Genomic DNA, 13,014 nt, shown 5'->3' with positions numbered 1-13,014 from the left:
CACCCTCCTTTCCCCCTCAGTCCCAGAGCATGCCTGTAAGCACCTTTAAACCTGTTTTGTTTACCTTCTGTCCCTAGCCTATAAGTAACCAAAAATATACTTTGTGTCTTTTTCAGTGGATGTTTGATTAGGAAACCATAATTTTTTTTGGTGCATATTAAGAATAGAGAGGAAGAGGGACCAAGGAATATTTTTTTTATCATGGACAATTGCTTTGTAATCTTGCTTGAAAAGAAATTTATTGTCTTAGGGAGAAAACTATTGGTGATAATGTAGGCCAAATTTAAATTATGAATTAAGCTGGTGGTTAATTAGGCAAGTTTTTTCAAGTACAGGATGTTTAACTTTTTGCTTGCTTGCTTGTTTGTTTTAATACAAGCCAGCAATGTGAATAACGAAAGTGAGTTGAGTTTTTTTGATAGTTAGGCACTGTATTAGGATCCTTCTTCTCAAGGATTTTAATAAACAAAGCAGTGCCAAAAGTTACTCTGGTTAAAGCCTAATAAAGCTATGATCCCATCCCTTGATATAACTATATTCTCTTTTGGGTGGGGGTTTTGTTAATAATTTTCAGCACAAAATATTGCTAAATTTGATTTATTTCAGACATTTGCAAGTGTGCCTGAGTTTACTTGGTGAAAAAATTGTAACAGATGATGGCTATATAGGAACTATAGATGTTGTAACTTTTGCCATCGGTTTTCCTCTCCCCACATATAGCAGTGAAAATATGCATCTGAAAGGGAGGGAGGGAGAGAGACTGGCTTTAAATAAGTGAAATCTTAATTCAGGGCCAATAAGCTTTCATAGAGCTACTTTCCTAATTACTTTTGTATGCAGATATATACCCCTTTGCCCATGCTGTTTAAGTAACTTCATTCCTTCCTCCACCTCTGTCACCTATGTTTCTCCCCTCTCCCCACATTATGCCCAGCCCCTTCCCCTCAATTTAAAAACAGGATTTGGGTATGTCTTTGGTTTCTAAGTTTAATTATGAGAACCCCATTTAAATAATATAAAGAATATTTTGATTTAGGTTACTTTTAAAAAAAAATGTTTTGCTTAGTTTTTTCTAGCCCTCAAATGCTGAGTCAGTTTTGGATGTTAAAAATAACTTTTGAACAGTGAGGCATTAAAGATCTAGCATTCTAGAAGAAAAGGTGAAAAAGACATTGTCTGCATCTTTAGAGTATAATTAATCATATTGATCTTCACTTGCATATAAATGGATGTACGAAATTAAAGAGAAAACAAAATCAGCAAAACAAGGTTTGAATTTCAGCAAGATTTGAAGTGCATTTTAGGGAAAATAATCCTAGACACTGATATGTAGTATAGTGGAAGAGAAATTCTTAGGTGCTGCTGTGTGTCGGTGAATGGAAAGTAAAAACTTTCAGTCTAGCAGGTAGGTAAAATCTGTTGGTTTTGACCTATATGGAGAGACATAATGCTAGAGATCATGGAGCTGATAGTCTCTCTGTGTAGTGGGCATGACTGCCCTTTAGGGTTTTTAGCACATCGACTGAGAGTAACTACAGCATAAGAGATTTTTATTCATGGTCAGCCTTATGAGGCAAGTTCTAATTTAAAGCCAGCCCTAAAACAAAGGATTTGGAAAAGCTGAGATGTGTATCGTCTGACGATCTGCTAAGAGAATTTAAACATACATTATTTAGTTTGCAGAAAACAGAAAGGTTATTTCATAATCATATTTGATTTTTGACAGCATCTGAATTAAGTACAAAAGCTTTCTGTAGATTTAAAAAAAAAATCCATGGTATTAACAATTTCTTTGGGATGTACTAGTTCTTCCAGTTTTAGGACCATAGCATTCTAGCATAAGCCTGATTTTTTCCCCCCCACTTCTCTAGCATTGTTCAAGTCAGATTGGTTTTTACAAAATTCTAGATCTTAGCTGAGAGTAGCTTTCATTTTTCCCCCTATAGTACTTGAGACAGATTAGGCTACAGACTTAGAAATATGAGATGATATTCAGTACTCCAGATCAAGTAGTTATTATCATATATATAAAAATAAAAAAAATAAAATATATTATGTGCTTTATCTTAAATTTGTAATTCAAGTCCTTCTGCATGATTTTATTTGAGTTCCAAAGTGCGGTTCTCCTGTATGAAGGTAATGTTTCTGTTCCTGCTGATTCTTTATCAGATGTGTTTGGTTTGCAAGTAAACAGAGGCTTTGGTTAGGATTAGGACACATACCAGCCATTATATATTACTCTTTTCTTGCATGTCTTAGTACCTTCCCAGGAGCAGAGACTATATTATCAGCCAGAAGTGCAGGGTGGAACAGAGAACAGATATTGGTAGAAGAGGTAAGAATATGTGTGTGGTCAGGAAATGCCTGAATGAGGAATGTGAACTTAGTCTGGACTCATCTGTGTCCTGTTTGATCATTCTGTAAGCTGTATCTGATAGAAAATTGCCTTTGCAAGTCCCTGTTGATCAACAGCAAATAGGAGCTCATTTTCTTTTTTTGTAATCACCGGAATGAACTCTGTGAACACTAAATAAAACCTATATATTTCAATAATTTAAGTTTCTGAATTGACCTCAAGCCTAGGAACAGACGGTCAAAAAGCCCGAGGCTGAATCAATTCAGTCTTTGCAGGTTAGTTCAAACTGCACAGATTAAATTGAAACAAAAGTGAACAGGCATTTACTTTTGATTCAGGGAATGCAGCCACATGTCTGCTGTGGCTCAAGACAGAAGCCAGGGGTGCTAAAGCAGGGCTTTCTGCCTGTGTGTTCACTTCCCGCTGCCCCTGAGGTCTCTAGGATTTGCAATCCAGAATTATAGCAGCAGGACTCTGCAGGGTTACTTCCTCTTCCTGCTTCCAGGTGCCTCTAGGATTTGTGGTCCATAGTTGCAGACAGCAGTAAGTTTGAGCAGGGGAAGGGGTGTTTAGCCATTCTCCTTGGCCCCAGACCTGAGCCAGGGTTTGTCTGGTGGGGGACAGATCCCCCCCTGCAGACTGGGCTTCTCCTCCCCCCCCCCCTTTATATGCCAGCCCTCACTACTCCAGCTAGGCAACAGAGGGGTGGGGCCAGTCCTACTCTCTGGACCAGACTGCACAACCCAGGCCAGGGCTGAAAAGCATGCTGGGATGCCAAGGGATTCTGATTTATGTTGAACAAGGAAGAGGTCTGGGACAGAAATTTTGTAAACCAGTTTGACCCAAATCAGTTAAGTCTGGTACTACATTCAACCAAGTTTATCTTAAACCAGTTTCAGTCGGTTTGAACCTGGTTTATGTGCACTGAGCTTCTGTTCTGTTACAGGTGTAAATCAGTTTCTTATTTCTTAAACTGGTTTATGTGCAACTTCTGTCCTTAGTCTAAGAGAAGTTTTAACCATCCCCTCTCACCCTCGTTGTTTGAAAACTATATAATTTTGAATGCAGTTAACATACAACAAGATGCCTTTGGTTCTTCATTATAATATTTATTTCTGAAAGCAGGCTACTTTCGAAATGGCAGGATATATTATGTGGTGATAATTGATTACACAACTAGTGAGGGCCTGAGAATATATTTCACTTTATGGTACTTTTTAAGGGATAGTTGCATAATATTTGAAGGGTCAGCGCATATCTGATGCATAGTAAAGGTGCATGCTTTAAGAGGCTGCTTGTTGCAATGAGCCAGAGTGTAGAATTTACTTTTACAGGTGGAGCACAGTTAACAATTCTGCCCAGCCAGAGTAAGGTAGTGCTCACTGTCTCTGGTTTTGTTGGTTCTGCCAACAGAAGGAGCACAGAGAAGTATAAATATGCTTCAAAAGTCTGCAGACTTAATTTGGTATTTGTGAGGTCCAGTTCGGACGTCTTGAGCCATGCTTCTCTGGGCAAGTGGTCCCATTGGCTAGGGACATATATTACACACAAACTGATTTAAGTGATCAGAAACTGGTTTAAACCTGTAACGGAACAGATGTTCGGTTCACGTGGACCAGTTTAAGAATGGTTGAAACCAGTTTGATATAAAAATTGTGGTTCGTTTCTCGGGAGGTGGAAAAAGACCTTCACAGACACACTCTATTAGCAACACAAAAGGTATATATTTGCAAATAGGGTCAGAGAGAGAGACAAAAGATCAATCACTCTGCCCCCGAGCACAATTATTAGCAGGCTTTTATCCCCCCTCTCCTGACCACGTGTGTAGAAGGAGGAATTTTTACAACTCATTTCCGGTTCATACAAACATATATGTAAACATGTCGCTTCATATGTCCCATGTGCATTATAATTAACTACTTAAGTATGCGGGGCGGGTAGGCTTAATATGCATTAGGCTATCACGCGTGCGTGGATGGAACCCAAGGTTACTCAAGGTTCAACCTGAAGGCAAAAATGGCATTTGCTCTTATCTTAGCCTTAGGAATGTGGGGTCATGAAAGAAAGTGTGATTTAGTGTAACAAAGAGATAGTAAATTTGCAGGACAGAGAGGGAGTGATACCTTAGTACAATGGGCTTTTGGTGGTTTTTCCCATCAATTTCCAACCCCCCCTTCCCTCTCCCATTAAGGAGACAAGGAGGGGTAGCAGCTGTGTTTTTTTTTTTTTTTCCCTAAATCTGCTATTGATAATGCATTTTTAATAATATTTCTAACAAGTTTGAGATTTACCTGGTTGAATATAGTACCAGGCTTAACTGATTTGGCTCAGACTGGTTTTTTGCAATGTCTGCCCCAGACCCCTTGCTGGTTTAATTTAAATCAGAGTCCCCCAGCATCCCAACGTGCTCTCTGGCTGGGCGGGGCTCTCTGCTCCACAGCAGGGCTCCTTCCTTCTGCTCGGTGCAGACTTGCAGGCACCAGCAGAGTCTTCTGGCTTCCCTGTTCCCCCCTCTCTTCCCCCTCTCACCACTCACTGCTTAAGCAGAGATCCCTTCCTCCTCTCTTCCATAGCATGAACCCCATAGCCAGCATGTGGTATGCTAGTTAATGGCAAGAGGTGTCTCCCTCCAATATCACTGGGATAGGCAGACAGAACAGTGACCACTCAGGGCTTTTGGAACTAATCAATAGGTCAGCTGGTAAGCTGTTTAAGAAGTTTGAAGTAACATGGAGAGAGGCTATTTGTTTTGCTAATTGGGTGATAAAGACTGTTATCAGCCCCCCTTCCCCCCTGCCGCTGGCTTGCTTGCCTCTCAATTTGCTGCAGACAGTATGATGAAGCAGGGAAGGTGATTGAAAAGCTCTGTATCATCAGCAGATGCATATACTACACATCCCCTGTTGCCTCAGAGTGCTAGCTCAGGGCTGGGGCCTGGCAACACTCCTGCCCCTTGAGCAGCCAGGGGGGAAAAGCTTTGGACTGTGCAGACAGACCTTCCTACTGAGAGAGTCCTGCTGGGGCCTGGCCGTGACCCGCTCAGCTCAGCTCAGCTCAGCTCAGCTCCCTATAGAAAGGGGAAGGGAGGGCTGGTGTAGCGACCCCTGGCTTGTAGCCTGAGCCGCTGAAGGCATCTGCCTGAATTTCCTCAGTCCTGAGAGAATGTCTGTCCAGTTTCAACCCCGTTCAGCCTAATCAGGTTAGACTAACTTGCAAAGGTTGAATCAGTTCAGGCTCAGGCTTTTTGAATATTTGTCCCTAGCTGTTGTAATTAATGGAGACCACTTTAAAAGTGGTAAGACTCTGTCATTAAGGGTATCAGAATCTGGCCCTCAAACTTTGGATATGCTAAGTAATAATGATGCACTGTTGTTACAGAACTACTTTTCAGTGTAATGATTTTTTTTTTCCCCAGTGGTAGCTGGGGTTGGTTTATTTAACAGACTTTGTACTTAAAACCACTTAACAGATCAATTACAATGTTGCTTTTCTTCAATTCTATTCTTTATGTATGTACTGTAGGAACAGAACATTCCAGGAACTTAAAAAAAAAAGAGTAGGCGTATTCCTACCTTAATTACTAGGAATGGCTATGTCTGGAAGCATTAGAGCCTTTTTTCAGTTTCTGAGTATTTGTGGTTGAGATGCAGAAGTAACTTTCTTTTTTCCCCCCTTTTTTCTTTTGAATGCAGAATTATGGCTTGGAAACAGAAAATCTAAAAACTCTTTCTCACAAGCTAAATGCATCTGCCAAGAATCTGCAAAACTTCATAACTGGAAGGAGGAGGAGTGGTCACTATGATGGCAGAACCAGTAGAAAATTACCAAATGATTTCCTGACATCGGTGGTGGATCTGATAGGAGCAGCTAAAAGTCTGCTGGCTTGGCTGGACAGGTAAAATCTCCCAAATGTTTCACAGGTAACCAGTTCACTCATGCACACAAAACAAGCCTTTGTGATGTAAATTTATATGAACATTAAAGTGCAAGTGAAAACAGTCTATTTACTTTAAAAATGGACAGCTTCAATTGATTTTTAAAAATGAGAGCCTCAGCATGTGATTTGGATTGTACTCAAGGTAGTATCTGTAAGTCTATAACATTGGTAGGCATTTTTGGAAAAATATTAGAGGAGAAAAGAAATATCAGGCAAGATGTTTATTTTTTGGATATTAATATAAGATTAACACTCAAACTAATTCCTTTGCATTACTGAATTGGCAAAAATTGTGAACATGCTTTCATTGTATACATGCTACTATTTAGCTCTACAGTACTTCTATTGCAGCTCAGTATTTAAATAAAATTATAGAATACTTTGAAGACATATACACAATTGGAACTTTTTTGGTCTGTTGTTTTTTATTGCATGCTCCTAGGTCCAGATCCAATTCATATTAACATCAGAGATAAGACTTGTATTGAAATAAATAGATACAGGATTAGGTTTTATTAATAATAAATAACTGCTTAGAACCAGGGTTGACTGCTCTCTTCACTATCTATCTGTGTCCTTACTTTGTCATGGCACCAAGATTCTCTAGGTAGTAAATTTGAAGGTGATTATTGTGATTTCTTAGCTCATTATTCTGCCTTTAGTTATATGCTTTTATAAAATACTTCACGAGTCATTTTGTAATGAGCAGAAATACATGGCTTGTTTTGTCTTGATTAGAAGGTGGTGCTGGTACAAGGTAGATTGTCCCCCTCAGCTGAAGCTGTGATTAAATAAAATGGAGTGCATCTGTGTGCTTGTGCTTCTGTGATCCCAAGGATATTTTTTAGTTGGGAAAATTACCTTTGTGCCCTAGAAAGAAATAATCTGGAAAAAAGTGATTTGTTTTAAATGAGGCATGTATCTATTCACCTTTTTAACAAAATTTACTGTAAAGCCATGCTTTTACCCTGTAATTGCTAGTGAATCTCCCATTTTTAAATCTGAAAAGTCTGGGCTGAAATTGGAAAGCAGGTGATGAAAAACACGTGTCTAGTAATTTAAGGAATAAATGGTTACACGGACATAGTTTAACATTTGTTGCTGTAAGTTTTTAAAAGCAGTACAATCATTTTCTTTTAAAATGAACACCCAAACGTGATCTCTTGAATCTATTTTAGTCACCTAAATATATGCTCAGGGGTTGCATTCAGAAATGTAGAGGTGTACACTTGCAGCAGCACAAATTGTCACAAAGTGCCTCTGCACGTGCACTTCATTGCAGGACAGATTGTCTTGCAGCCAGCAAGCTGCCATTGCTCAACTCCTCCTGGCTCTTCAGGAAAGGCTGCCCTCCTTTGTTTTAGATACAAAGCCAAGGGTCACAGCTAGTGAATTGGTTTGGGCTCAGCAATTCCTTTCATCTTACCCGTTGTTTCTGAAGGAGTTTATTTCAGTTGTGTAATACAATAGACCCATGGGATCCTAAACTTTATGGACTAGTGGATCACTGTGAACCTTTAATATTTCTTCTGGACACATTCATATCATCAAACTTTTAAAGTGCTAGGGCCCTGGTTCTGTATGCTGACCACTTAACCATGGCATTTAAGACCACGATTTCGTAACCACTACAGTCACAGACTAGAAAAATTAGGAGAAAATCACTAAAATCATTTAAGCATAGATCTCACTCTATGTTACTCTTGTGTTCTGCATTCATCTGCTGTTATGGTTGCTTATCTTTTCTGAAAACAAAGTCCCCATCTGCAAAAGGCAGTGAAAATAAGAGGCTGATTTTGAAAATGTTATCTGTAGTGTTTGAAAGAAGCTTCCTCTTTAAGCAATATTTTAATTTCAATTAGATATCCAGCAAACAGTTATTTTGAGGATGTACATGACTTAGAATATTCCAAAATACACACCAAAAGAATGTGTCTAAGAGAGGCAAGGATTTTCTGTTGGACCACCTGCATGGTTGGGATAAAGTAAGCTTTTGAATGCAAGGTATTCTTTGAATGTATAGTAGTTTTTCAGTCAGTAGGTCCATTTGTTCTTGTCTGGAAGATCATAAAGACAGGGATGGGGGCAGGTAATGATGATATATTCTTCTCCTCTAAGAGAATGAACATTTAAAAATCCACAAGGGTGTTCTGCCTGTTATGTTCCTTTTAGGTAAATGTGGTTTTTTTTGGGGGGGGGTGGAGTTAACAGAGACTTGGTTTTGTTTCATTCAGTCTGACTAATAGTTTGGCTATGAGTATCTTTATACATAGATATTTTTTGCTAAAACACAAAACAACCTAAAATGCGTTGAATTGTTTTTAAATAGATCCAACGCTTTGATGATAGGTTCTCTTAGTAGATAGATTTATTTTGTGTTTTCTTCATGGTCTAGATGATCTGAAGATACTTTATTTATATGGTTTTTATACTCTGAGTAGCTAAACCTTATGAGTGCTTTTCAATGGAAATTTCAAGGATATCTGCATTTTATATCTTAGCGTGTTTTTTTTTTTCATTCAGCTTTATTACTGTATAGGGGTGAGTGTGCAATGAAACTCAAGGGGAAAATGAAGGCAGCATCTGTGTGAATGGGTGAGGGTTGTAAGTGTGTCTGCATACTGACAGTAGCTTGCAGCCCTTTGGTCACTTGATGCATTTCTGCCCCAGTGCATAACAGTGCTGTAATCAATTGCACTGTGACACCCAGGCTTGGTTACTACTGTACAGATCTGTTCAGCCACCCTAGAAAAATTGCCCAGTGGCTCCAGCTGGTACTGAATTCAGTTTTTTACTGCTTGGATGAAGTGAACCTCTATGCTAACAATCACTTAGTATACAAATGCACGTTTAAAGTGCTGGTTGCTTAAGGCTAGTGTCCTGCATCCCTTCAGGGGCCCCTTGGAATTGTAGGTTGACTATACAGGTGCTTGGAGGTGGTGGTGGTGGGGCAGTTTAATTAGACCAGTTCCCAGACAGCTGCTCTAATTAAAACAGCTCACTATCACATGTATTAAGCCCCTTTCCCCTCCCCCGAGTTTCAAAATGGCCATGGGGGCTTTTTAACCAATGATGAGGCAACTCAATTAATCGAGTCTGCTCCAACACATTCTAATTAGAACATGAATGGATATGTCTATAGGCAGCATTAATTTCATGAGCATCTGGCACTGGTTAGGACTCACCCCTTTTTAAACCACTTTAAGCTACATTTAAAAATATTTTTATTTAATTTAATAGTAGGAATTGGGGATATTTTTTTTCAGAGCACTGACAAACCTCAATTTTGAGATGTCCTAAAAAAGTACCAGTACTTTGGTCATCTGGGGTGACTATACATGAGCAGCGAGGCAGCCAACACCTTAAACTTGCATTGGTATGCTAACAGACGAGCTTTAGTTAAAGCACCCCATCACCATTTTTCAGCATGGGGATGCTGATACACAAGTTGCTTCGGGTGCTTTAATTAGAGTGGATCTTGGAGCTTATTAATGCCAAACTTATTAATGTTCTATGACCTCAAATTTTGCCTTTTAAACCTTTTTGTTGTGAGAGAAATTTTGGGGACCTTGGTGTACCAACAGTTTTGGCCTACCAGCCTCTACAACATCAGCATCTATAAGGAGCTGCCTTGCATTAGTTTACCAGGTCAGTCGGAACTATGTCATATTTGTGAATATGTTTTTGTGAAGGAAAATTATTTAAATTATGTGCTCATACAATTGCCTTATACTGTTACTGCTTTAAACCTATCCCACAGTGAGTAGCAGCTGTTATTTATGTAGTAACAGGAATCTATTTTTCTTTCTTATTAATATGACATTATTCTGAATTCTTCTATTCTAACACCTTAGCATACTGTGCTTTTCCTGTTTTATAGAAGTGAGGTATTCCGTTCTTCAGAGTGAACTCTTCAATGCTGCATTTGTCAGTACTGATTTGTTTAATTACCAAGATCACCTGTAATATTCTGGTGGAATGTGTTTCTCTGCATCTCTTTTCAACTGATATTTGCTATATCATACGTGGCCATCAAATATGGAGACACCTCATTTTCTATTTAAACGATCATTCTGATCAAATTGTCAAAGCACTGCTGTGTGCTTCTGGCCACAAGGCAGCAAAATTATACACGACAGTTCTACAGCAGCAACCATAATAAGTACAGAGTGCTTTTTCACACTTTTTCATTCATATGTTGAGAAGTGAAGTAGGTGGATAAGGGCCTAGGAAAATTCAAACATTCACAATCAAAAGAACTCTGTTGAAAGAAAAATAAACTGAACGGGTAATGAAAACCATTAAAAGGAATGAAAAACGCCACATAATGAACTTCCAGCTTTCAAAAATGAAGTGGGGATTAAATCAAATTGAACTGAAAATGTGTGCGTCTGCTGGAGATGTATTAAATTAAGGCAAACTAGAATGGTAATTTATTACAAAAAGGTAAAACTAGAGAGTAACACTTCCATGGTAGTATACTTGCAGTTGCATAAATTCTGAACTTTTTTGATGTAAAAGAACTTTGTGAAAATTATCTTCTTACTGAGTATATTACTATATCGGGTCACTTAACTGAGAATACTGCTTTGTATTCTTATTAGCACTGAAAAGCCATCTCAAGCAAGTTACTTCCATCTTTCTGTACACTCAGGATGATTGTTTCCAAAGTTCCAAGTAGTGCCATAGAACTAGCTCTAAATATCTAGATATATAGACATTCATCTTCATTGAAAGCATTTTGTATAAATGTAATATTGGAGGTTCCATTTTCACTGTTTTGATAATTTTTATATCGGGTACTACTTTTTTCTACATGAGAATACCAAATCTGCAGTAGCTTTATTTATGGTTCAATTAGCCAGAATTGTCCCTTTAGTTCAGCAATTCTCAACTTTTATGGACTCGAGACAGCGTCTCGGTGGTTTCAGGATACCCCTGGGAAAGTGCCAGTTCTTAGTTCTCACTCATTTTTTGACTACAGAAAAATAATAGAACAATTCTTTTTTGAAAGAATATCAAGCTCTCTGGGGTACTGTGGCACCTAGCTGAGAATCACTGCTTTAGTGTGATACCTGAGCAGTTGCAACAATGGGGGACTCTGACATCATCAAAGTGTCATCTGAGAGAGCACTGCTGAGAGAACATTTACTTTGTAAAGTGGTGCACCAGCGTTTTCACCTAATATTTTATTTGCAACATGGCTAATTGCATTTTCTTGTATTTTGTGCTCATTCACATTTTCTTTTCTCTGTTTCTGAATGTGTCCCACCCATTTTTATGGCCTGTACTTATGCAGTTCTATCTGAAGTTCTGAAATAAGACCTCTGATATATGAACCCAAATGTTTCTCAGCCAAACAGTGTATTCATTGTCCCAGTACCTGTGAGATGTAAAGACATAGTTATCCTTTGTTTATAGATGGGCAACTGACACTTAAGTGATTTGACCCATGACAGGCAGGAAATGTGCAACAGAACCAAGAAATTAACACAGAATTCCTATGCCCTAGTTAAGTCTGTTTGTGTTCTAACCCTAACACCATTCTTTCAGCCATACAGTTCAGCCATCTACTGAACTGACAGATGGAAAAAAAAATGTATTTATTTCATCCAGAGAGTTGGTCGGAGTCTCAGGGACCCTATTCCCGGAACAGCACCCCTCCTTCTCCCCACCCACCCCGAGTGCTGCAAAATCAAGACACAAAAGGATCTTTTAAATTCCCATTAGGAAAAGACCTGTTTCTTGAAGTGATTTTCTAAATCACAGTTCAGACTTCCAATCTTGGCCTGAAAGGTTTTTCATGAGAGAGCTTGATAAAAGAGCAGCATTCATCACTTGAGATTAAGCCACAAGTTAAGAATTCCAATACTTCTGTCTATCATGAACCACCCTGGTATAGAGTAGCTTTTCAATGACTTGCAGTGAGTTTAAAATGATAGTTTGTGCCTTATCCTGCACCTTTTAGTTCTTGTATCTACCAGTTAGATTGATTTTGATGCCTTATTTATCTTCTTTTCCCTGGGTAAGAAAGTTATTTGAGGCCTCTTAGAGGCTTAATTTTGATGACCCATAAGCAAGCCAGACATTTTTTATTTCAATTTCACTTTTCCCTATCCATGAAATTGCAATGAAAGTATCTTGATAATACAAAGAACATTTTTTAACATTGAGCTATATTCTAGGTTCATTCTAGTTTCAAAATTTTGGGGTCCCCTGAAGTGTGTGGCCCCAGGTGGTCACCTGGTTTGCCCTCCCCTGAGGCTGCTACTGCACTCACTCTTTTCCCTGGACAGGAGTATATTTGAGTATTCTATTTAAGTGGTATATCCTTTGAGTGAAGAACTGTTTTTGATGTATGCTTTGTGCAGTACTGAGAACAACATTTTTGGTTTTTTTAATAAATAGTAGTAATATCTATGTAATCTGGAAATGTGTGTTTGGACAATTAGTTTGGGAAAGGGATGGTTGTTAAAAAGCTTTATTGGATTCTTCTTTGAGGGTACATTAGTGAGAGAAACTGATTACATTAAGAATTTCAGATAATTTAATTGATATTTCATGGTATAACTACCACATTAAAGGTTTTGTGTTGATGTTGTTAATTGGCATTAGATTTTGCTGTACGGGAACACGGGGTATTTCAACATGTTGCTTATCAGCCATATGTCCACAGGTTACTTTAATATACCTTTTGCAGCTGCTCTCCCATATTCTTGCC

The 13,014-nt window shown here is 38.6% G+C and overlaps 1 protein-coding gene across 10 annotated transcripts in view; it reads left to right on the top strand.

Moving 5' to 3' along the window:
• The window catches only part of CNKSR2 (connector enhancer of kinase suppressor of Ras 2), a 361,202-nt gene that overhangs the window by 73,519 nt on the left and 274,669 nt on the right, over positions 1-13,014 (top strand). For all 10 annotated transcript variants that reach the window (XR_016444124.1, XR_016444125.1, XM_090062378.1 and 7 more), the window contains exon 3: positions 6,049-6,251. Coding sequence is in view for 8 of the 10 variants with exons in the window: in XM_090062378.1 (XP_089918504.1) it covers positions 6,049-6,251 (203 nt within the window). In the remaining 2 variants the exon portion in view is untranslated. The remainder of the gene's footprint in view (positions 1-6,048; positions 6,252-13,014) is intronic.

This window comes from Crocodylus siamensis, chromosome 1, assembly GCF_052110815.1.
Source record: "Crocodylus siamensis isolate JL-2025a chromosome 1, ASM5211081v1, whole genome shotgun sequence".
NCBI lineage: Eukaryota > Metazoa > Chordata > Crocodylia > Crocodylidae > Crocodylus > Crocodylus siamensis.
Note: the sequence above shows the minus strand (reverse complement) of the source record. Positions and strands in the feature narration are given on the sequence as shown.